Below are 25,121 nucleotides of genomic sequence, written 5' to 3'. Positions count from 1 at the left end.
TGGGATTTGGGAGCAGAGGAGTGTGCAAGGGGGAGGAGCCTGTGCAGTGGTGTTTCTGTGCAAGAGCCCCCAGCTCATTTTCTAAATTCTACTGTGCAGTACACTCCCGTCCCTCTTGGGGTGGCATGTGGCAAGCATGAAAGAAAGGGGACAGGACGCCACAGTCGGTAAGACATGCATTGTTGCAGGCACATTTTGGTGGTTTCCCTGTGAAAAATGTAAAGAAATAATAAAAACAACTGAAACAATTTACATGGGATATTTTGGGCCTTGCAAATCATTTGATAAGGAACACATCCACTAACCAACAAGCCAAACGCCATTTGATTCCCCCAAGTGTCTCCTAAAAAATATAAGGGATTATTTTCCCCCAAAATTGATCCATAGTTAGGCGGCACTGAAGATACTCACAATTTATGTGAAGTACACACGTCACCTACCTCTAAAATCCTGTATACTTTCCGAAAATATATGACTTGCATTGATAAAACATTTTAATTAATTTGTAACGTAATGTCCATTAGTCACTTAATGCAAATGCATAGAGTTGCATGGCTAGTTCATTGGCTAAGGTTATATATGCTCTAACACAAACGACAAAAACCTGGTTTCGAAGCCAGAAAAGCCATGGTAACTTAGCAGTTCCTTGTGCTCATATACATGTAAAGTTGATAGTTACTTTTGCAAACAGCTTCCACAACAAAACAAATCCACCTACTTTTAGTTTCGACATTATATGGGAATTATGAGTAAAGAACTGTTTTGGGTTTCTGTACTGCTTATCTGTCCTTCCAATTCACTGAAATGATATAGACATCTGAAAAAGGGAAATCAACCAATCAACCACCTGAGAGAAAATCAAAGATACATTTGTATGGTATTGTAGTCATTTATATAGCGCCTTTTCCCATTGGCATGGCCTCAATGCGCTTTGATGTAGCACTGTCCTTGCAGACCGAAGTACAAGGTATGGGGACATTCTCAGCAAAGGTGTTTGGGTATGACAGAGCGCTAGGGCAAGAGACCTGTTTATGTGTCCAGCTAGACTGAATTTGTCGTAGTAGTACCTGCATTCTAATGTGTTTGGATGGATAGTGTGAGGAACCGGTAGGTGTCTCACCCGCTAGTCTCTGGTGTTCTGTCATCCGGGTGGCCAGGACATGGCGATCGCTTTTGGATTCAGTTACTGGGGGTGTACCAGTGCGGGAGGATCGCCTGGATGAGTGGTCCTCGGGGAGTGGAAGTGGGACACCGGAGGGTGAGACGCGGTATCCCCTTCCTTCTTAACACCTTTTCTCCATCCTACCAGGAAGGATACCTAGGAATTCAACCCCCCTTTCCCCGACACAAACATTGTTTCACAGGCGGCTCACAGCGAGCAACAACAGACTAATACCAAAGCCATATACCTGACATGTCCTAATACAAGGGTCGGGGAATTACTGATAATTAGACACACTTGACTTGCATCACACTTCCCCATAAGGATAAAAGGCGGAGCACGAAAGCACACTCTGACCAAGGCAAACACAGGAGGAAGCAGCAGTTCTGAGATGGCAATTTAGTATGAGGAGAAAAACGGCAAGACCAGAAAGAGTTGCAAGGAGGAAGTTGCCCATGGCCTTTTCGGAATGAAAACCGCTTAGTCCTCGAGAATAAGAAACATAAGACCAGGAATTACAGCTGAATAAAGGTGCATTGTGTGTCAAATGTGCCTGGGGCTCTCCCGCATCGATAGCCGAGGCGGGAAGGAGCCATTGCCGCTGGGATACGGTCCTTGGCTACCACAACAAAGCAACGCCCGTAAAGTCAGCACAGACAGTGAGACAGAGAGACTGATAGCAGACCAGCCTGTGTTAGAACCAAGGTTGCAAGCGGCAACACTGTATAAAGGGAATGGTGTGTGAAGCGTTGGCGATGAGCGATGCAAGTATAATTGGAACCCGAAGAAGTAATTGAACTTTGGCGGGGTAACTCAAGATACTGTACACAGAGTGGTCCGGCACCATGTGGGTGCTCACCTGAAGGTCTCTGTTATGTATCCAACTGAGAGTGCAAAATTTTAGGCGGCGACATCGAAGTGGTTCTGCAATGAGTCAAGCCAAACCCTGTGCACATTCAAAGGTCTTCAATCACTAATGCAAACTGTAATTGGTCCGACCCCGGATTAGAGGGAGATCCGGGATGAACCATGAGTCACCTGACAAGGAATTGTGATACGAACTGTAATTGGTCCGAGTCAGACTGCGGGAGACTAATTGTGTAAAATGGATCTGAACCCGGCTGAGGGGGATTCAGAGTGAAGAGTGAATGGGGCTATGCCAATATTTGGAAAGGAACTTTTTGTCTGTTTGATTCATCAGGCCCTCTAAAGCAAGAGACTTGATAACAGACTAGGGCTTAGAAGGCCCTGATGTTTGTAATAGAATGGTGTACTCGTGCCAACGAAGCCCAGGAGTGGGCTATGCTCGAGTGTACCACCTTATCCCATGCTGAAAACCTGGGGAAAGGAGGCCAACAGGCTAAACATCCTGACTTTGAATACTTCTTTCTTTTTCATGAACATTACCCCACACTATTTGTAATTTAGCGGTAAGGATTGGCAATAGTTTTTTTTAGTATAGGCCCCTTTATTTTGACAAGACTCCACTAGGACTGCATTATTATTATTTGATGGTCGTAGCTTGCTCCCATTTTAGATTTAGGTTTAAATAGGCCGTTTATCACACCCGTGATAAGGTTCATTAAACACCCTTGAACTGTCTTCTCTTGTGTCTGTCTTACTTTGATACCATGCCTTCCTTACAATAGCTATGCCTATGTCAGATGCCTATCAAAGTGGTGCGTTATACATACCTTAGGCTCAGATGGAGCTTAACTTTGATCTTGCTGTTTGTTCAGATCGTCTGTGTGAAAAGAGGAGGTACCCCCCCGTAAACTCTTCTAGGCACTATGTACAGGCTACCCTCAAAGTCTTCTAAGCGCATTAAACCGGCTACCTTAGTACATCTTCAAGGCATGACAGATGGGCTACCATAAGATCTTGGGATCATAGGTTTCTCTAAAACGCAATAGACAAGCTACCCCTATAGTATTACTTTTTATATTCTAGGTTCTATAATGGGCTAAAAAACAAGGTTAGATGCTGTCAATTTCCGTGCTGCCTGCCATTTTTAGGCAACAAGCATTGGTTGGTAAAATGAACAATGGATTCCTCCTAGCCCCCACCCCCTAAAAAAAAAAACAGAAATCATACATACAAAATTATGCGTTGTCAGAGGCACGTTCTCTAAAACTTCTACATGCAACTCTTCCCCCGTCAGCCAAGAGATGTCAGTGTCCCAACCAATCGGCTTCTTCTCTCTGTGAAAGGGAGACAAGTTGTAGTTATTAGACTAAACACATAACACATGGAAGATGATGCAAAATTGAAAGCTTTGATGGACAAGATTAGCAGGGAACTATCGCACCAGGGGCAAAACATTTTTAGTAGTTAAGAAACTATGCTAATAAATGGATCACTGAGCAATGAAAACACATTTGCCTGCCCATAATCTCTATGCACCAGAACTAAGACAGCTGATAAGCATAGTTTATCTGTGATGCATTCTTTGCAGACAACCCACAAACAAGGAGGTATGTATGGCTGACATTTTTTACTGCATAGTGAAAACCTTAAAATTGGCTCAGAAGATATAAAAAGTAAATATGAGGAGTTTGCCCATGTGATAGTTTCACACAATATTTCCCAAAAACGAACTGGAAGCATGTTATAAGATAAATATGCATATGAATATTTGCATAAAAACAAATATTAGAAAGGAAAGGCTTTGAGGGTAATCTGTGAAGGATCTGTTAAGCTTATTGCAAATGTCTGTCATACAGATAATGCCCAAGAAGCTGTTGGATATTGGTTGAAACACAGTTACAAAAATATGTATTACTGTTTCAACAGATGTATAATATAATATTAACAGTTAAAGTGACTTGCCTAATGTGACGATTCACAAGGTGTCGCCTCCCCCACCCGCAAAAGGGGGAGCTGTTTTCCATGAAGCTAGGGAGATGCGGTTGCTATCCAATAGACACCCTATGGGTGGTTTAATGCGCGAGGACCTCATGTAAAGGGACTCCCCCCCTAGGACGATCACCTAGAGTGCAACCCATTGAACAACATCACTCGCCAACATTCCTTAGCCCCCCATTCCATACCGAGCCATTTCATCGAGAGTAATATGCCAGAGCAGTACATACTGAGACGAGGAAGAACACAGAAACCATTAAGAGTAACCAACTATTAAATACTGCCTGAGGTGGCACACTGGAGGCAATGGGAATACCAAAGAGCCATTGGCCGGGGCGGAGCCCCAGAGCTAAAAAGGAAAGAAGAGGGACTAAAGCGAGTCAGATCGCCGGGAAGCAGGAAGCCCACTGGAGTCCGGGAGTTGTGAATTCAGAGTGAGGGCTGGAAGAAAGGCAGCGAGAGTACATTGTGGGTTTCAGAGAAGCAGAACAAACCGCGAGGACGAGGGGGAAGAAGCAGTGGCATGATCACAACAACATGAACCGTCAGAGCAGAGCCAAGACCGTAAGGAGCAGATGACTGCGAAGGTGCACTGGGACCGCGGAAGCAGTCAAGCAGAGCAGTGGAAGCCACCGACAAGAAACCCCATCTCAGGAAGGACCATTGACGTACTGCATCCCACAAGAAGTTAAAGGAAGGCACGGGAGACCCGGTAGGGATACAGGGAAGGCAGAGAGAGGGACACAACGTAATTTTCCTCACCCCAGTGGCAGCTATAGGGCTATTGGTGGACAGAACTGTGTAGTCAATCGGGGAGGAGGCTCCCTTGTTCCAGTAGTAAAGTAGCTACTGGATACTGGAAGAGTCAATCAAGCATCTGAGAACTTCCTCCTCGTAGTAGCAGCAATAAGCCCACTGGCCAGCAGAAAAGGGTCTGGGACCCTAACAGTGAAGAAAGCATCTAAGGAGAACTTTGTCGTCACAGTGGCAGCCAAGCCCACTGACCACCAGAGAGATGTCAGGGACCCCAGTACAAGGGATTTGAGACCCTGAGGAGAACTCCCTTGGCGGAATGGCAGAGATAAAGCCATTGACCAGCAGAGAAGGGTTTGGGATTTTGCTGATACCAAGAGAGTGGCGAAAACTACAGTAAGTTGAAAGCCACCTAAAATAACTTTTCAAATACCAGGAGAAAGCAGCCATTCTCCTGGTCCAGAACGTGGATCTGTGCAGAGATGGTGTGGAACCCACAAGCCAGAGGAAAGGAGCTATTCCCCTGGTCTTATTGTGAACTGCATAGACCAGTACCAGTGGGAAGGGAGCCATTCTCCTGGTGCAGAACGTGGAGTTGTGCAAAGATTGTGTGGAACCAGCAAACCAGGGCAAGGGAGTCATTCCTCCCGGTAACATTTTTGCAAGAGAACATTCTTTTCAATACCACCCGAATACCAGGAGAGGGGAGTAATTATGCTGGGGAAGGAACTTTGGTGGATTATATCATTGTTTGTTTGTAGTGTAAGGGATAGAAATAGGTTGTGACACAGGACAGTGGACTTTGATGGACATTCTGACGGATACTTTAATGTAATGTTAATTTGAGGCAGGTAAACCCCTCTTAGATGATAAGAACAGTGGGGGTCTTTTTCATAAATAAAAGTCTATAGCCACCACCATGCCACCTTTGTGTCAGCTTCCTTCTTCGACACTGTTACACAAAGTGCATTGAAATTTCATTACATTTTGTCAATAAAGGAACAGAAAAATATGGAAATAAAATAGAGAAAGAATAAACCAGCATTGCAAAGTTGTAATCCCTCTCACAATTCCCACTTCCAGTCTCAAGGACTCAGATAGAAAAAAGCATCAGACTATAACATGGGTCTAGTCCACCATTCCCATTTTAAAGCAAAGTAGCTCCTGTCAGAATGGGCCTCCCTTGTTAAAGGTATGACAAAGTTACTCACTGTAGTGACTGCCTTACTCCTAGTCCATAGTCCCCTTTCTTCCATAATTGTGAGACATTCGGTCCTTCAGGACTGGAGCACTTTTTAATAGCATCAAATAATTAATTTTTGTTGTCCTTTTATTTTTACGCAGGGCCACCGCACGTGACTGCAGCCCCACTTTCCTGAGCTCCGCTCCACGCATCGCCCTTCAGTCCTTTTCTATCGCCCGGTCCAGGACCATTTAGCAACAATAAAGGATACTTATTAGAGGGGACGGCAGGCGGGGCTTATGGAGGGAAGGGGACTATGGACTAGGAGTAAGGTAGTCTCTATAATGAGTAACTTTGTCATACTCCTAGGTCCCGTCCCCTTTCCTCCATACTTTCGGGAGATTCCCAAGCACGGACCATAGGAACTACGCGTGGATGAAAATCCCATATTGGAACACATTTTTAAGGACTGCTTGGCTGAACTGGGCATCAGCCCGAGAGCTCAGGTCAAAACAGCAATGTCTGCAAAAAGCGATGGGGAAGTCCACGTAGCAGCCTTGGTTATGGACTCCCAAGGGACGTATTTTTGGAAGGCAACTGCAGCCGCTTTGCCATGAACCAAATGTGCATGAATGCCCTTTGGGGGCTGAATGCCCTGAATTTTGTAGGCCTTGGAAATACATGAAGCTATCCACCGAGAGATAGACGCTTGAGGCTTGTTTCCCCTTTGGGTCACCAAATGTAACAAAGAGTTGTGGAGAACTTCAAAGTTCGCTTGTTCTGCCGAGGTAGCACTTCAGAGCCTGTCTGATATCTAGATTGCGTAAAACCCTCTCAGCATCGGAGGCCAGATTCGGGAAGAAGACTGGTAAAAATTATTGACTGGTTTAAATGGAACTCAGAAACCACTTTGTGAAGTAAAGAAGGGAAAGTGCAAAGCACAACCTTATCCTTGTGAAAAGTTAGGAACGGATGTTCGACAGAGCTTGAAGCTTGCTTACTCGTCTTGCAGATTTTACAGCAATCAAAAAGGCCACCTTTCAAGAAAGGTACTTGAGCTCGGTAGTGGCCATGGGTTCAAAAGACTTATGACAAAGCAGTGAGGACCACATTCAGATCCCATATGGGATGGTGGGCCCGAACCAGCGGGAAAAGATGTAGATGACCGGCAAAATGTCTCTTGAGGACTGGGTTCGCCAGTGAAAAAGATCAACTGTCTGTGGACCGGTAAGCCGCGATGGCGGAAAAATAGGTCCTGCATGATAAGACATGGATGCCAGACACAGTTAATAGAAGCCCGTCTGGGATCAAGCTCTTTGGCTAGACACCAATGACAAAAACGTAGCCACTTGCTCCTGTATTGGGCTCTCGGAGAAGGCCTTTGTGCCGCTTGAATTATACGCATGTTGTCCTCGGAGAGGCTGAACTGTGCTAATGATCGGAACTCAGGCACCAGGCCGCAAAGCTGAACAATTGTGGGGAGGGGTGCCACAACTGCTGATTTCTTTGGTGAAGGAGGTCAGGAATCTGCGGAACCCTGATCGAAGAGCACACCGACAGTTGCTGCTGTTCTGAAAACCAGAACCTGGCTGGCCACCAAGGAGCTATGAAGAGGAGAGTGCACTTTGATGCACTCCTGAGTTTCCACTGTGACCGATGAATCAGTGGCAAAGGAGGGAAAGTGTAAGCTTTCATGTTTCTTTAATTGAATTATTTTAATTGTTACGCGCTAGCTCGCTTAAAGGCCTCAGGGCGCACCCCATTGTCCCACAGGATCTCGAGGGCGTCCCCAATGGAAGACACTCCGAGCCGGTCCCTGGAAGCATAAAAAAGGACATTTCTGGTTCGATGATGTCGCAAAGAGGTCCATCGCAGGAGAACCACATTGCTGGAAGATCTTGGTGTTAACATTGGAGTTCATCTCCCACTCGTAGCTCGCCGTAGATTGGTGGCTGAGGGAGTCTGCAGCCACATTGATGTGACCCGGAATGTGCACAGCTTGAAGAAAGACATTGTGTTGGATAGCCCAATTCCAAATTTGGATAGCAAGGTCCAGAAGGAGGGCAGACTTGGTGCCCCACCGTTTGTTGATGTAGAACATCGCTACGGAATTGTCAGTGCGAATTCAAAACACACTGTTGGTAATAGTGGGTTGAAAAGCCTTCAGCGCCAGAAAAACTGCCAGGAGCTCCAGGTAATTGATATGGAACTGCCTGTCCAGAGGCGTCCACAAATTGTACACCTTGAGGGGACTCAGTGTCGCTCCCCACCTTAGAAGGGAGGAATCTGTAGTAACCGTTGCTTGTGGGTGGGGTTCCTAGAAGGAGGTCCCCACTGAAAGATTGCTGGCAGATGACCACCATTGCAGATCCGCCACCATGCAGGATGGTACTGGAATCATCTTGGAATCTGGATCTGTAGACTCGGACCAGCAGCTCTGAAGATCAAGCCGAGTGTGCCTCATTTTCAGGTGTGCCAGATGTAGAGCTAACACACAAGAGGCTGTGAAGCCAAGGAGTCTCTGTAACCACAAGGCCGACGTGGGAGGACTGTAGCAAGAGTTGGCACGTGGCTGAAAGGTCGGCAATCCTGTCCCCGGTCAGGAACACTCTGGTACTCAAGGTATCCCAATGTAAAACCAGGAAAATCAGGTCTTGAGCAAAATAGACAAATTCCACCAGTTCACCGACAGCCCAAAATGGAACAGGAGCTCAAGGAGAGACTGAAGACTGGCTGTAGCGGCCTGTGGGCAAGGACTGCGCAGGAGCCAATCGTCCAAATAGGGATATAAATGAACTCCATGCAGTCTGAGGAATGCTGTGAGGACTGCCATCATCTTCGTAAAGACAAGCAGTGCCGAGCTGAGACCAAACGCAAGCACAACATACTGGAAGTGTTCTGTTCCCACAGAAAACAGCAGAAAAATTCGATGCAGGCTCCAAATCAGAATATGCATGTAGGTATTCTGAAGGACTACCACGCTGAGCCCATCGCCCTTCCAGAGAGAGGACTTTATCTGGCAGGGCATAATCATCTTGAATTTCTGATGGGGTAGAAAGAGATTGAACTTGGAGAGGTAGAACATAGTGCGCAGGCCAGCCTGGTTGGGTTTGGGCACTGTAAACAGACGGGAGTAATAGCCCTCCCCTTGCTCCCACAAGGCAACAGGTTTCACTGCTCTGAGGTCTAGAAGTTTCTGTACCTCGGCTCTGAGGGAGGGACGATCCAGTCTGCTGGAGAGGAGGTTGCAAAGATGGGGAAGGGGGGAGCGGCAAAATGGAAGCCCACCTGGGCCACGGGCAAAACCCATCTATCTTCTGTGATGGTCTGCCACGCCTCCAGGTGAGACAAAATTCATCCTCCCACCGGAATCTCGTGCGACCGATGGAAAATATTTAGATGTTTTATCGGCAGGGAGACCAACTGTTGCTGAAGAGGATGCTGTTGACCGAGCAAAAAACCGGCCAACTTGCCTTTGCTGTTTATGGCGAGGGCCACCAGCTGGAGCCTCTGCGCGAAGCGCACAGCGGTTATGAAAGCCTCAAACTAGAGAAGAACAAGTGACTTACCAACTGGCAACGTTCTTTTGACTGGATGTTCCACCAACGTATTCCTCATCTATGACATGTAATGTCCACAGCTGTGCTGCTTCGGCAATTTTTTCGGCACAGGGCGCCCTGCGTCGATGGCGTCGGGCCATTGTCCCTCGAAAGGCCTCCGTCGAGGGTGACGTCATCGGATGTTTTAAGTAGCATGCACGGCGCCCCTAGCCTCAGGTAATGTTTTTTCCCCCCTCACAACTTGTGGCACAAGTGCCTATAATACAGCATCGAATGCACTTAGCTTTATGGGAACGAAAGCTGTAATGGCATGGGAAATTCTTGAGAGGGGTAGGCTGGGAGGGCGATGAGGAATATGTTGGAGGAATATCCAGTCGAAAGAACGTTACCAGCTGGTAAGTAACTTGCTCTTCAAATGGATTGTGTCCTCCAACGTATTCCTCATCTACGACAGACTTCCAAAGCAGTATCCATTGAGTGGAGGAGGGAGAAGAATTTAGACATACACAATAAAATGGCAGAATAAAGCACTGCCTTACCAAAGGCAACATACTGTGCATGAGAAGTATCCAGGGAATAATGCTTAACAAACGCTTGTATGGAAGACCACGTTGCAGCATCACAGATGTTCTTTATCGGTACACCCTTCTGCAGGGCTGTCATGCAGCTATGCTCCTGGTGGAATGAGCTGGCAAGCCCTCAGGAGGGTCCTTGCCAGCCAACCTGTAGCATTCTGAAATAGTGCGGATGATCCGGCTAGACAAGTTCTGCTTAGAAACAGCCTGGCCTAATCAGTGTCCAGTATACCCCACAAAGAGCTGGTCGTCCACTCCGACTTTGACCTTCCTAGAAAGATAAAAGCTCAATGTTCTCCTAGGATCCAACCTATGGAGCCTCTCCTCTTCCTTACTAGGAGGAGGAGGAGGAGGATAGAAGGCAGGGAGCACCACCTTCCGACTTAAATTAAATTCTGACACTACCTTAGGTAGGAAGGACGGTAATACTCTCAATACAATCCTGTCCTTGTGGAACAAAGTAAAGGGTGGCTTAGAAGAAAGGGCCTACAACTTGCTCACCCTTCGAGCAGAGATAACTGCAACCAAGAAAACATTCTTAAATCTCAACAATCTCAATGGACAAGAGTGCAAAGGTGCAAAGGAGCACCCATCAGAAACCTTAAGACCAAATTAAGGTGGCAGGAACACATTTGTGAGCCCTTTCAGAAACTGAGTGATCAGTGGAATCTTAAAATAAGAGCATTCCTCGGACAAGCGCTTAAAGATGGAAAGCACTGCCAGGTAACCTTTAATGGTTCCCACCTGAAGACCCCTGTGGGCAAAAGAAACTAAGAAGGAGAACAGTCCGGAATTGAGCACTGAAAAGGAACATTCTTTCCTCTGCACCAGTCGGAAAACTTACAGCAACGGTACAGGGACTTTGTTGCTAGCCGCCTGGCCGGAAGCAACACCTCCATCACATCATCCGGGAGGTCCCAATCCATATAGCTCAACCTTTCAGAAACCATGCGTGAAGGTTGAGAGTCTTGACCTCTGGATGGAGAACCCAACCTTCCTCTCGCGAGAGAAGGTCCTCTCTTTGGGGAAGACGCATTGGAGGACAGATGGACATGTCTAGGGTACCACGCTCTCCTGGCCCAATCCGGAGCAATGAGGATCATTTGGGTCCCGAACCGTCGTAACCTCCTGAGAACTTGAGGAATGACAGGGATGGGAGGAAACGCGTACAGTAGCAGGAATAACCAATCCACGACAAACACGTCTCCTAGAGATCCTCTCGGAGGAAATTCTCTTGAGCAGTACCTTTCGCACTTCCGGTTGACACTGGTCGTGAACAGGTCCACCTGCGGTGTTCCCCAAAGGGCAAAGATCTCTTGAAGGACTTCCTAAGCTAGTTCCCACTCGTGGGAGACTGCTCTGCCTGCTCAGAGCATCCGCCGCCATGTTCTCCTCTCCGGCCAGATGAACCGCCACTAAGGAGATACCTTCTTGAATTGCCCAGAACCAGAGCTGCATTGCCTCCCTGCACAGGGGTAGCGACCCTACACCACCTCTCTTGGTGAGGTAATGCATAGCCACCACCATTATCAGGACATTCTTTCCCCATACAGACGGCAGGAAAGCCTTCAGTGCTAGCCCGATTGCTCTCAGCTCCAAAAGATTGATGTGTAGTTTGGATTCTGATGGAGACCAACGACCGCTGATGGTCAGATTGCTGGCATGAGCCACCCACCCCGTGAGGGGAAGCGTCCGTCACTACCGTGACATCCGGCCATGGTTGTCAAAAAGGCTCTCCCTTCATAAGATTTTCCTTGCTGGCCCACCACAGAAGATCCTGCGAGACCTTGAACAGAACATGAAGGAGATCCGACATCCTGCCTGAGAACTGGGACCATTGAGTCCGGAGAGCCCACTGAAGGGATCGCATTCTCAGCTGGGCCTCTGGCCCCAGAAAATGCAGGATGCCATGAGGTCGAGCAACCGTAAGAATTCAAAAGCCGGAAGACTCTGGGCTTGCTGAAATTTGGTGACCATCTGAAGAATGTGTTGAGCCCTCACTTTGGGTGGCGAGCACATACCCAAGGACGTCTTCAACACAGCCCCAATGTACTGGAGTTGTTGGGAAGGTGTCATATGCGACTTCTTGAAATTGAGTTAGAAGCCCAGCTTGTGAAGGGAGTGGCAGGTGACGCTGAGATGATCTAAGGCTTGCTCAGGAGAACGCGCCCTGATCAACCAATCGTCCAGGTAGGGGTAGATGTGAATTCTCCCACTCCTGAGATGCGCTGCCACCACCACCATGAGCTTGGTGAAGACCCTCGGGGTAGACGTGAGCCCGAATGGCAGGACCCGAAACTGATAGTGCAAGCCGCCAACTGTGAACCTCAGGTATTTTCTGTGCTTGAGATGGATCGGCACATGAAAATAAGCATCCTGCAAGTCCAATGACACCAACCAATCCTGAAGCTGGAGGGCCTGAACGATGAGAAAGAGTGACCATCTTGAACTTGTCCTTCCTGAGGAACTTGTTCAAGTATCGTGACTCCAAGATGGGTCTCAGTCCTCCGTCCTTCTTGGGAATCAAAAAATATGGGGAATACCAACCCTTGTTCCTCTCCGCCTCAGGCACTAGTTCTATAGCGCCTTTCTCTAGCAGGGCCAAAATCTCTTGCACAAGGAGCAGATCCGGAACCCTTAAAGAGTGCTTCCCCGGTGGATTGTCGTGAGGCCGTCTCAGAAAGGGAAGGCAGTAGCCACGGGCTATTGTTTCCAGAGCCCATGCATCCAAAGTAATGGCTCGCCATTTTCTAGATGCTGAGACAGCCTGCCCCCTACCGGTGAATAATGAGTCATGGTCTCCGAGCGGTTTTGAAGCGGCTCCGGCAGTGCCTGGTGGCAAAGATGCAGCTCCTTGAGCGGCTTTGGCACCTCTACCTCGTCCACCACAAGGGAACTTACGTTGGCCCCTTTGACTGGCCATCCCTCTCACCCTTCCAAATGAGGAATAGTAGCGAAAGGACAAACCCCTCCATTGCTGACCCCTAGGACGAAAAGGCTGAGGTTGTCGAACAACTGCACCCAAAGATTTTGCAGCTGCCTTGGAGGTCTGCAACTTCTCGAGGCTTTTGTCAGCCTTGCTGCCAAATAGAGGAGACCCGTCAAAGGGCATGTTGAGAAGACGAGCCTGCACATCTGGTGCAAACCCCGACTTCCGCAACCACGCAAGCGTGTGCATCACTGTGCTCATAGACATGGACCTGCGGACACTATTCGCAGTGTCCAACCTAGACTGAAGGGTTCCACACATGGCATCCTTGTCATCCTGCACAATAGCTAGAAAGCCATCCCTTTCTTCCCCTTTGGGAATATGTTCAGCCGCTAAAGAGATACAATTCCACAGTGTGCGCGAAAACTTTGCTAAGGCACAGGTGGAGTTGGCAGATTTCAACGCCATACTCCCAGCAAACAATATCTTGTGTGCCCATCCATACATGCACTTATCGTCTCTATCAGGAGGGATGGTAGGGTACGCTGCCGGTTTCGAGGTGGCCCTAGCCGCCTAATCCACCAAACTCTCTGGAGTGGGCTGAGTGGGCAGGTAGCCGGGGTCGCTGCTGGATGGGCCGTATTTCTTTGTTAACGACTTGTTCACTGCCGGAATAGTCTCTGGGGAGTTCCAAATAACAGCCACCCTGTTTTGCAACGCCACATGAAATGGCAACACCGGGTCAGTGGACGGACCCTGATCCAAAATATCAGTCAGATCATCACAGGTACTCCACCACTCTCAACATTAACCTCCTATAAGGAGTCGGCATGATCCCCCGGTCCGGTTTGCCGAACTCCATCTCAGGAGAAGCGTCAAGACCACTGGAATCATGCAAGGACTGACACAGATCCTCCATCAGACTCTCTTCAGGAATGCGACAGTCCAGAACATTAGGAGTGGCATTCGGAAGACCAAAAGGTCCAACATCCTCATTGGATCTTTCTTCATCCTCATAAATGTCCTGGAGGGACTTTAAGAAGTCCTTCCTTGGGAGAGGAGTACATCTCTTATCAGGCACAGGCTTCACAGATTTAGAAGTAGCCTTCCTTGGAGGGTCCACAGTCACAGGGACCACCACCAGTAAATTCGGCCAGCACAGATGCCATCAAAGGCATCGACGGCTCTGACGGCGTCGACATCGACAATGGCGCCGAAGGCTTCGAGGGCTTGACCGGGGATAAAGTCCAGACAGGTGCAGTCGACAGACATGGTGCAGATGAGGTTGATGCTTTCAAGGGCTTCGATGATTTTGCAGGCTTCGACGGTTTCGTTGGAGAAGAAGACCGTGACCTGGACCTGGCACGCCTCTGGTGATTATCCGATGCCTTGTCCGAATGGGGCATCAAAGGCTCCCGATGTTCATCACGCCGTCTACCCGGGCCCGAAGGCGTGCGAGTATCCGGCCGAGACCGTTCCCTGCCGGCTTAGTTAGAAGGAGCGGACGTAACTGTGCCCTGGGACTGAAATAGCTGCAACATCTGCACCCAGAAAGCATCCCACTCCTCTGGGGTCGAGGATTTGGTGGGGCAGGCCACCTTTTTCGTGGAGCTGTCATCTGAAGAGGACAAAGAAGGCGAACAAAGACGTGGCTTCCTGGACCGCCTCGACGAAGAGGACGAGTGGCGTGAGCCACTGCAGGACCTGGTCCACTTGGACTTCTTCCGACAAGGAGAGTCCCCTCTCGACTCGTCGGTCGAAAGACCAGCCGATTTAGATTTATGGGGCTTGGACACCCTGCCAACCTTCAATTTCTCCATATATCCCCCACAAGGCTTTGGCAGTCAACGACTGGCACTTCGAGCAGTCATCCGTAACGTGGTCCTCGCTGAGGCACGACAGACAAATTCGATGCAGGTCCGTGATGGACATCTTGGAGCCGCTGCCTAACATTTCTTGAAGGCAGACCGCGGGGTCGTCGGGGTGGAAGAAGACATAGTAGGATTAACAGAAATCATGAGGCTCGCGAGGTTCGAAGCAAACACGTTTGTGAAAAAAACGGAACTTAGGTTACGGGCGCGGTGCATGCTACTTATAATATCCGATGACGTCACCCTCGACGTAGGCCTTTGAGGGACATCGACCCGAGACCAACGCCGCAGGGCGCCCTCTGCCGAAAAAATGTGCAAAGCAGCACAGCTGTGGACATTACATGTCATAGATGAGGAATACGTTGGAGGACACAATCCATTCGAAGGACCTCGTTTGAGACCCCCCAACATATGAGTTTAAGGTGCCTTTGCTGGGGTTTTCGCAAGGACCGACAATGACTTGGCAGTTTGAGTGCTTACCTTGGTCTTCGTGAGTTCCTCATCCGTGGAGTGGAACAGTTCTTTACCCTCGAAGGGGAGATCAAGCACCTTGTCCTGAACTTCCTTCGAAAACTTTGTAGCATGCAGCCACACTTGGCAGGAGAGGTCTACTCCGACCATAAGGCCTTGAGCGGAAGTGTCTACATGATGGGCCGCAGCCTTAAGTACATTCTATGCCAGAATTCTGGCGTCGAATAAACCGCCCTTAAAGTCTTCGAGCCTATCAATCAGGAGGAAAAGATCCCTGAAACTCTGTGTGCTCCTTCCACAGTTTGACATTAGCCGACGCCAGGATAAGCTCAGTATTAGCCTGGCACAGCTGAAGAGCCGAATTGGAAAAACCCTTTTTCCCCAATTGCGTCAAGATGCTTGTCCTCTTTGGAAAGGATCTGAGATGCTGGAAAGGAGGATGTAGAGGCTGGCTTTGACTGGAGCGTAGCTGCTGCCACCACCGTTGATGAGGGAGTGATGAGGGAGTGGACATGCAGACAAGGTTAGGTCTTCAGACGCGTGTAGCTTATAGCGAGCCTCAATTTCCTCTTTTAGGTGTTGCCCGGAATTAGGTTTTTCCCAGACCTTGCGGGCTTCAGCCATGGCATCCTTTCGAAGGAACAGGCCATCCTGTGTCGATAGCGTAAAGACTCCAGAAAGTAGTCTTTGTGGAGCCAGAGGCTCGGGTATTGGGATGTTTAGCAACGCCATCATATCCACAACCCGGTGGTGAAAGGCTCTAATAGAGCAGGGCGGTCGTTGCTGTCCTGGTCCGCTTGATCCTCATCCACTGAGGCGGGAGCAGAAACCTGATCTGTCGCGCGTGGCGCCTCAGGACCCGAGGGCAGGGTTGACTGCGCAACAGGAGTCTTATTCAGGGGAGGCAGTGGAGGAGGTAGCCCCACAGGAAGTGGTGGAGGAGGTGGCACTACCGGGATCTGCAGAGGGAGTGCCGGAGCAGGGACCGGTTTAGGCGGCTTAGGATAGATTTCCTTAAATAAACCCTTAAAGTACGTCTTCATGGGATCAGAATGCATCAGCGTCTGAAACTTGCCACAAAACACATCCTCAGAAGAAGGTCTAGGCACTGGAGTGGGCAGAGGCCGCTCGTATACCCCCAGGATCACAAAAAGGATGGTTGCCAAGATGGCCCTCCACCAACTCGATCTACGTAAACCAATGGAGCGGACGTAGGAGTGTGCGGCAGTGGAGTCCAAGCACGCCAATCCATTTGAGGGCAGAACAGGTTCTTGTTATCCACAAAATATGGAAAAGGCTGCTCACCCCCAAAAACAGGCTCCTCTGTACCAGCCGTGGTGAACGTTGGTGTAAAAGAGGTAGTCAAAATGGCTGCCAAGGACCGTGGGGGTTGGACCGCTATTTTGTTAACGCCTGAGGCGAACTGCGTCACAGGTATAAGTGAGGCCGTGGTCACCACAGGGGAGTCAGGGGACTTATGTTCCATTTTAGCCTTGTAACAAGGAACCTCGGCAGAGTCGGTGCTAGCAGATCTAGCGTGTTTGAGACACCTTAGAGACTGCTGATGAATTAGCCCTACGTGAGGGAACCTCGGCAGAGCCAGTACTCGAAGACTTAAGGTGTTAAACTGGCTTCTTTGTCCCCTAGGACAAGGATCGGTTCACCACAGGTCTGAGTGTGGGAAGGCTTAGTCACCCCCTGAAGCCAGAATCCTGAAAGGGGCCCCTCAATCTTACTGGTCTTAGCTATAGCCCCAAGAAAGGGAACCTCACGGATAACCCTGGTACGTTTAGTCACCTTGACAGGAACCTCGAGCAGAGACTCAGTACAATTAGTTCCAGATGTGGCAACCCTGGGGCTGACCCCAGTGACAACAGCCCCAGAAGTACTGGGCCTAGCTTTAGATCCGATTTGGCAGCCCCTTTGCATGGGTCCTCGGAGGAGCGCCAGTTAGATCCCTTTCGGGACACTTCATGGAGATCCCTGGTAAAAGAGCCACTTGAGCCCCTCCCGGACCCAGAAGACCCCGGGAAGGAGTCCCCAGGCCAGAGTGCCCTAAAAAGGAATAAACTCACCAGACATTTCCTTTTTTCTTCAATGAACTGCTGGAAATGTGGTGGAGGAACGTGTTGAAGCACCTCCTCCCACCTGACAAGCCGACGCTGGAGTGCTCGGGCAGAAAGAGAGTCACAGTAAAAGCACGAGTCCCAACGGTGTTCCGGGCCCAAGCACTCCTGCAAAGAGTGGGGATCTGCCCTCATGAAACGATGTTCGCACGATGAACAGGACACGAATCGTAGACGCTCGGGCATAGACGGAAGAAAGATGACCGTAGAATCGGAGCAGGCATGAAGGACAAGGGAACAAAAAGAAAAATATTCCCTGTGATGCAAGTGCGTCCAACCCCGACTGCACAGAGAAAAGGACTGAAGGGCGATGCGCGGGGCAGAGCTCAGGAAGGCAGGGCTGCAGTCACATGCAGTGGACCGCGTAAAAATAAAAGAAGGACAACACATGTCATTTTTTGATGCTATTAAAAAGTGCTCCGGTCCTGTCCCGAAGGACGGAATGTTCCACAAGTATGGAGGAAAGGGGACGGGACGTAGGAGTATTAGGAAATAGTCTAAACAAGTTTCAGGACTTTCAGACTTTGTGGGCAGATAAGTACTTGGGTCTTGAGAGAAAATCCTACAAACTGTCCCCAGTGTTAATAGGAAGCTATCAAGATATATGCGATCTTGCTTAAGTGCAATCAGCTCCCAATATTTTCAAATCCAGAACATCTACGGCGGGGGTGCCGACCTCCTTCCGCCACCACCACCAAGTTAGCTCAGAGTTAAAGTAGCACTTATTTCCCAGTTTTTATTGGACAGAGCTGATCACTTGTAATCCTTAAGGTTTAGGAGTAGAACTGCCGGATCTGTAGGTAGTGGAAATTCCATGATATCCCTCACTGTGGCCAACATTTCCTATCACAAACCCTCCAATTTCCGACAGCCCGTCAAATACTTAATGCACCACCTTGTAGGAGGCAACCTCTCCAGTATCTAAAAATTAAGTCACTTACCAGCCTGCTCTTCTCGTTGATGAATTTCTAAAAATTACAATCACCAGATGTCCGAAGACTACCTCCCACTGACTGAGCCTGCAAAATAGCATGAGGACCAAAAAGTGCATCATAATCGAGATAGGCTTCCCCAACAGTGATCAAGGTCATGACACTCAAAGCAGCGTGCATGGGGACTGGAGGCCGCAAAATGACAGTCACCCAAAACACTGGAGAAACACCTTTTTAATCCCGGCAGAGGGAGACCGATGCCAATAAATGCAGGGAGCAAGGGGTGAAAAGAAGAATTGAAAGTTAAAAGAACTAGAAAGGTCAGGAAAAGGCTGATGTGCTACACATTCCCTGCCCCAACCATGCAGATAAAAAGGCCTGACAGGCAAAGCATAGGGATGTAGGCTGAGGTCATGCATGTGCCTGGCTTCACATGAAAATATTTTACAAAACTTTGGAACTGCAAAAAAACATTCTGGATCTGTCCCTCTAGGACAGAATGTCTCAAAAGTATGGACGAAAGGGGGCGAGACATAGGAGTAAAATATAATTCCCAAACTGCAAACATGTCCCTTTTTATCCACCTTCATCCTTTGAGAAGGTTGGTTCATTGAAGGCCAGCCTAAGGAAGTCGTGGTTAATGTGGATTGATGTACAAGGAAAGGGGAGTTATGCAAGTTTATATTTGAAGATTAGGTGATGCCAAGTATTAGCGATTATGCCCTCTCCTACATATAACTTCTTAGGCCTATCTTTTTTAACAATGTTGATTCTCAGGACCTGAAACAGAAACATGCCTAAGACACAGACATATAAAGGAGAGAATGAGCGAGGTCATGGGGTACCTGGCTGATTAACGAAAGGTGCACACACTCCTACGGGGGTACAAATGACTCCTAACACAAATGTATCAGGACACTTTAAAGTACCACAGTCAGATTTTAATGGAACTGTAGTTTTTGGGTTAGTAGATACACTTGACTGAGGTTTTACACAAGATACAGCAGTATTTACACATATATGGTTTAGTAACCAAATAGTACATGGCAAATGCAGAATATTTGCAGCGTCTTTTCAATGCTTGCACATCCACTGAGGGGTCCTTGGGAAGGAGACCAATGGATTTAGTGAGGTGATGGCATGTAGCAATCAGCAAATATACATCTGGACAACGTAGAGTTGAACAAAGACAACATGGGACAATATAACAGTCAACAAGACAGTGTTTCGGCCAGAAAATGAGTTGAATTAAGCTCTGATGGTGTGGCCTTCATCAGGACGGGATATTCCAAAGCGTGGAGTATCTTGTGGGGTCGGAACTTGGGTGCGCTGTGACTTCAGCGGGTGGCAGTGTCAGAAGTACACTGGAGGATTTTTGAGGTCCTAGAAGTGGCCATTCCTTAGGGAAGCCTGTTGACGCCCATGGTAGGGTGGAGCAGGCTGGCGTGATGGGTACGCGAGGAAAGCGCAAGCAGGGAGGCGGCTATGGCAGGAAGGAAGCGCTGCAGGGCAAAATGTCAGCGGTCGCGGTCACAGGATGTGTACCGCGACCGCTGACATTTTGCCCTGCCATGGGCGTCATATTTAACTTGAACTCCAGCCAGGAGCTCAAAAAAGGACTTTAGTCAGTGGGGATATTTGTTATTGTATTTGTCAACCAACATTGCCTGGCTGGCTGCCCAAACAATGAATGATGCAAAGGGTGGGTGAATGGAGGTTAGCGTCATACATTACTCCAGGTTTAGGGATATAAACTGCCTCTATGCACCAGTACTTTGTCAATTTCTAGGATTTGATCCGGAGCAACAGGAGCAAGGACGTGCCCTTCAAAGAGGACAGAATATCTGCACCACCATTTGTTGGACCCAGCAGTGCAACTCAATGCCGCTTGTCCTGAGGCCAGAAGGAACCTTATACAGTGCCCCTTTTTATTGATCCAGTGGACCTAGTTGGATCCGTTCTAACCAAAAGATTTTGTGCTCACGCAACTTCCAGGACCATCAATCATGATTGATCCTGAAATCAGCAGTACATCTTTGTTGTACGGCTGGCCGTCACTAATGCTGGACACTTTCTTTGATGATTTAACAGTGTAGCAGGACCCTGGTACCGTCATCCCAGTATGGAGACCACCAGGGTATTGTCATGATCTCTGCTTCCAAAAGGTCAGGACTTACCCAACTCCCTTGGAAGCAGACCCATAACCCAGGTTCCGAGGGCCAATCAGTCCCAATTGGGACCTTTTGGACCCTGTCCTGGCGCCAGCGGCACCAGGCTCATAAATATGCCCAGTCCCAGCGCTGGAAGCGCCGGGCTCATAATGCTTGGGTGGACTTACCTGCAGCAGACCATGCTGCTTACTGACCTGCCAGTGTGAGCCTCTGATCCTCTTCTGTTTGGGACTACTTTTCCTGTTGGGTGGGACAGGAGCCACTCCCTAGGTTCAGAACACTGGAACTCTTCTGGAAAGCAGGAACTCTTTTCCTACCTAGGCGAGGCTGTGGAAGAAGACACCTAAGCACTACAGGAGGCTATTTAAACCACACCCGATGGATGAATCTTGCTTTGCGTTATTCTGCATCCTCTGCAGCAGAACGCTCATCGTGTCTTCTGCATCTGATCCTGGGCCTAAGGGAAAAAGTCTTACCATCCTGAATCCAGTCTTCAGCAACACCTATAAAGACAAGAAAGAACAGGTTAGCACTACGGTCTTCAGTGACAGCGCATCTCTTACCTGGTCCATCGGCTGTCACCAACGCCTCGCGCTGCATTCCGGCATCTGAAAGACAAAGGCTTACCAACTCTTCGCACGCTCCGGAGGCCTTCGGCGCTGCATCCCGCATCTGAAAGACAAAGAAGGTGCGTTTAAAGACATTGGGTAACTTTAATACTCACGTGCCATTACTCCATCCATGCCGAACCCAGTGGGTATTCCGGCATTCTTCAGCAGCTCCGAACTGGTACCTGCAAAATAAAAGGACAGTTATTGCGCGTCGTGAAGCAAGCAACAAGCGCTTACTTACGCGCTTCCAGGCGCTTCTATTCCTCATACGGGTCCATCCTCAACTCACTTCAGCCCGTCATCCGCCATCGCCGGAACCCTGCAAAATAAGAGACATCATTACAAAAGACTTTAAAAGACATTTGAAATACTCGGAACTCACCGTTCGTGCAGTAAACGACGGACAGCAGTCCTCTGAAGTCAAGAGGCCTGCGCACCCGATCCAGTGAAGAAACTGGTTACGGCACCCTGCCCCGAGGCAGATGGAGAGCTCGGCGTTCACTTACCTAAGGTGAGAGCGTTAACCTTTGGGGGCCTATCGGAGAAGAGAAAAGGAAGGAGAGAGGGACACCCAATAACCCCAGTTCATTAATCTCATATTTTCTATCTGCAGACATCTTACTCTTCGAGTCAGGCATACAGTGCACAGAGGTCCAGCCCAAAGAGCCAACCGTGTGTTACACATCACCTTTGAAGATACGGTAGTCGCCCAGTCAAGACCGGCGCCTCTGCGAGAATCAGGTGAGCGTTACAGGTATGCCCTCATGCACTTCTGTGACTCCCAAGTAGTTCACCATTACGTAAACTCGCTACAACAGGCTGCTTTTGGTTTCACATTATCTCTGGGGTCCCAACCCATCCCACCCTACTACCCACTTTCCTCTCCTCCTGCCACCGCCTTTTGCTTCCTGGATTCCGCAATCAAAGCTTCACACTGGTTATGTAATCCAGGAACCGCACCCTGTAACCACTTGGGCAGCGCCTGCCCGCAAGCTTGGATTCTGTGGCACTTAGATGTGATTTCATCTTCAGGATCTTTTCTTAGCAGTCCCCTTATTTCTCTATGATCTTTGTTCCTTTCTTTGGGGCCCAGGGTCCTCAGTTGCAGACCTTGCACATCTTTGCAGGACCAGAAACCTATGCCGCTGACATCAGAGCTCCACTGTTACACCTCGACCTTCGCCGCATCACACTCCCCGGGCTCTGCCCCGTGCCTCTTCAGTCTCCCATGTTAAAAAGGACAGTTGGGGAGCTCCATGCAAGGCCAAAAAGAGGGACAAGAAAGGGGTTGCCCTTCATAAGGGGCTACGGCGCCGTCATGCACCTTTTTTCTCACGCTGGCAGCTGCCGTGGAGAAAAGCTGCAACAAACTACATTTCCCAGAAAACCTGTCAAGGATTGTAGTTCCCGGCGTTAATACGGGAGCCTCATTTTCGAATATGTCACGCCTCCTTGTTGTATTTAAACCACAGCGGTTTTCAGAACGCTGCTTCTGTTTATAGTTACAACCAGCATTTTCTGAAGTGCTCCTTCTGTACCTTAATTCCGGAAGTCTCCTGTTTTTTCCGTGTACCGACCTTGCCTGCACACGGACTCCTACTTCTTGATTCTACTTTGGTTTTGTTCGCTGACCGTCTGTGTACCAGACCTTTCGCCTGCTCCTGGACTCCTGGATTGTGATTTACTTCCTGTTTGAATTCATAACTTTTGACCACGGACTATTGAAATCCTTCATTAAAGTGCTTCCTTTCTCCTGGGAAATAACACTGGTAAGAACAATTCTTCATTTGGAATCCTGTCTTCATCAAACTGTTACCTCATCTTTGGATAACATTGCTTCATTTCTAAAGTGCATTTTGGAACGCTTTGCTGTGGTGCACCATCCCGAAACCAGTGCGACCCTCGTTCCGTCCGGGGATAGCTACCCTACTAACCTTCCTTTTTTTTAATTTTATACTTTCGTTGTTGCCCAGGATTCTTTACACTACTCTTACTTCCACCAGTGGTAAAGTATATTTCCTTGATTACCAATGTTGGGCAGTTTCACATTTAGCTAGTATCTAAAGCCTCTTCTGCTTTATAGGTTGCTCCAGCTCCTTTTTTATGGCTTAAGGGGAACTCACTCAGGTACTCTATTTAAGGGTAATAGTCTTGGGGAAAGCCAGGGTTGAATCTGACAGAATATTCATCTCTTGTCTTTTCTTTACAGCTGGGTCCGTGGCGGTGAGTTCTCCCCGCTCTTTTGATTGATCGGTCCCCTTGTCTGTATAGTTTAGCAGGTGGTCATATCAGTTTAAAGAGTTCATTCCCTCACAGAGAGGAGGCTCCAACCCAAGCTCCTTCAAGAAACTCTCCAGCACAAGAGGTACGGTCTGTTTTACACACTCCCCATTCCGGTGAGTAACATCCACTTTGCAATCTTCAGGTGGGTTACTGGTGAGTTGGCCTAAAGGTCATGATCTCTTCAGTAGGGGTCCTCATCGTTCTCAGTGACTTTTGTGGGCTCCTCCATCTCGTGGGACTTGGTGTGCAGACTTTGTAATGATCTCTGTAAACTTGTACTGGGTGATTCATTTGTATTGGACCATTTAATAATATTGTGGTTGGGTGATGAACTAATCTTAGGTATCTAGCTGTGTGGATCACTAAATGTCTAGGTGGACTTTGTATGACCCTGTGCAATCCCATGTGTCAGGTTTAATAGAATGGATCGCCTCAGCTTGTATGGCACTTTCATAATAAGTAGAACAAGAGGAAATGCACAAAAGTCGACCAACATCTCCATGGAACAAATAGTGAAAATCTCTCTGCCACAGCAAACGGGCCCAAAAACAGGTTTGTGAGCTAGCCGAAAATGTGATCTGCCAGGGTCTGTGATATGGACTATTTGTGGGTGGCATAGTGTTGTCAGCATTTTGAGGGCCTGTTAAGTGACGGGGTAAAATGCCATGGTGTATGCACCAAGTCCAAGGTTGTGTGTCATCCTGCAAAGCAGATTGTACCTGGTAACTCCCTGCTTTTTCAGGTAAAGCATGCAGTGTGTTGTCTTGCAACTGAAATCTGGGGGTAAGACATTACAAATGAAAACAAGGAATTCTTGTTTAAGGGGATTTTGTGGCTTAGTGAGGACATTGATATGTTTTAAAGTGTTCCAACACACTGCCAAATAGCCTCTACAAGCTTCTTATCTTCTCCATGGGTTAGTTTGCAGGCCACTTGGCACGTCTTATCACTGTTCTTAGGGCTTTCAGCTTTGTTTTCTGTGCCTTATTTCTTCCTCATTTGGGGCCTCTGCCTTGTCCTTAGGGAGCTCCAGCCTTTTCTTTCTGTGCCTTTTCCTTAGCCAGAGCTTTGGCCTTTTCTCTCCCCACTTAGTCTCGGACAAGGACTTCTGCCTTTTCTCCTTCCACTCTTTGGCCTGGGGTTCAGTCTTTCTTCTTTGGGCATAAGGTGACCACTCACCCTCTTATGTGCTCTTAGGTTTTCACTTTCTCTACTTCCATAAATGTCTGGGTGTTCTTTCGCCCCACTTTCTGGGTTTCCTCTCACTTCACCTTCTAACACTTTCAATGCTCGCCTTTTCACTCCACCTTTCTACAACCTCTCGGTTTTCTCTTTCGGTTTTTTGCATCCCTTATCACTTTCCTTCTGGCTACTCTTATAAGAAATTATGATGTAATTTTGGCTTCTTCTGTATTGGCTGCCTCCGTCATCTATTTCTACATAACTGAGCTTGATGGTTTGGGTGCCCCAAAAGCATAAGACCACACCCTGGCATATAGAATGAAAATCACCTTCTGTAGGCCCTTGCATGTTTGGTTGAACGACTGGTCAAATTAGAAATAGCATGTGCCAATTAGATCCCAGTTTGAAGAGGAACTTAGGCTAAAAACATTATGTAACAAAAATTCACGT

The 25,121-nt window shown here is 48.3% G+C and overlaps 1 protein-coding gene across 2 annotated transcripts in view; it reads right to left on the bottom strand.

Moving 5' to 3' along the window:
• BRAF (B-Raf proto-oncogene, serine/threonine kinase) overlaps positions 1–25,121 on the bottom strand; it is a 1,813,806-nt gene that overhangs the window by 1,215,964 nt on the left and 572,721 nt on the right. For both annotated transcript variants that reach the window (XM_069628802.1, XM_069628803.1), the window contains exon 5: positions 3,261–3,363. In XM_069628802.1, the coding sequence (XP_069484903.1) occupies positions 3,261–3,363 (103 nt within the window). The remainder of the gene's footprint in view (positions 1–3,260; positions 3,364–25,121) is intronic.

The sequence above is a fragment of the Ambystoma mexicanum genome, chromosome 12, assembly GCF_040938575.1.
Source record: "Ambystoma mexicanum isolate Mex_15411 chromosome 12, UKY_AmexF1_1, whole genome shotgun sequence".
NCBI lineage: Eukaryota > Metazoa > Chordata > Amphibia > Caudata > Ambystomatidae > Ambystoma > Ambystoma mexicanum.
The sequence above is the reverse complement of the archived record's forward strand: the minus strand, read 5'-3'. Positions and strand labels throughout refer to the sequence as shown.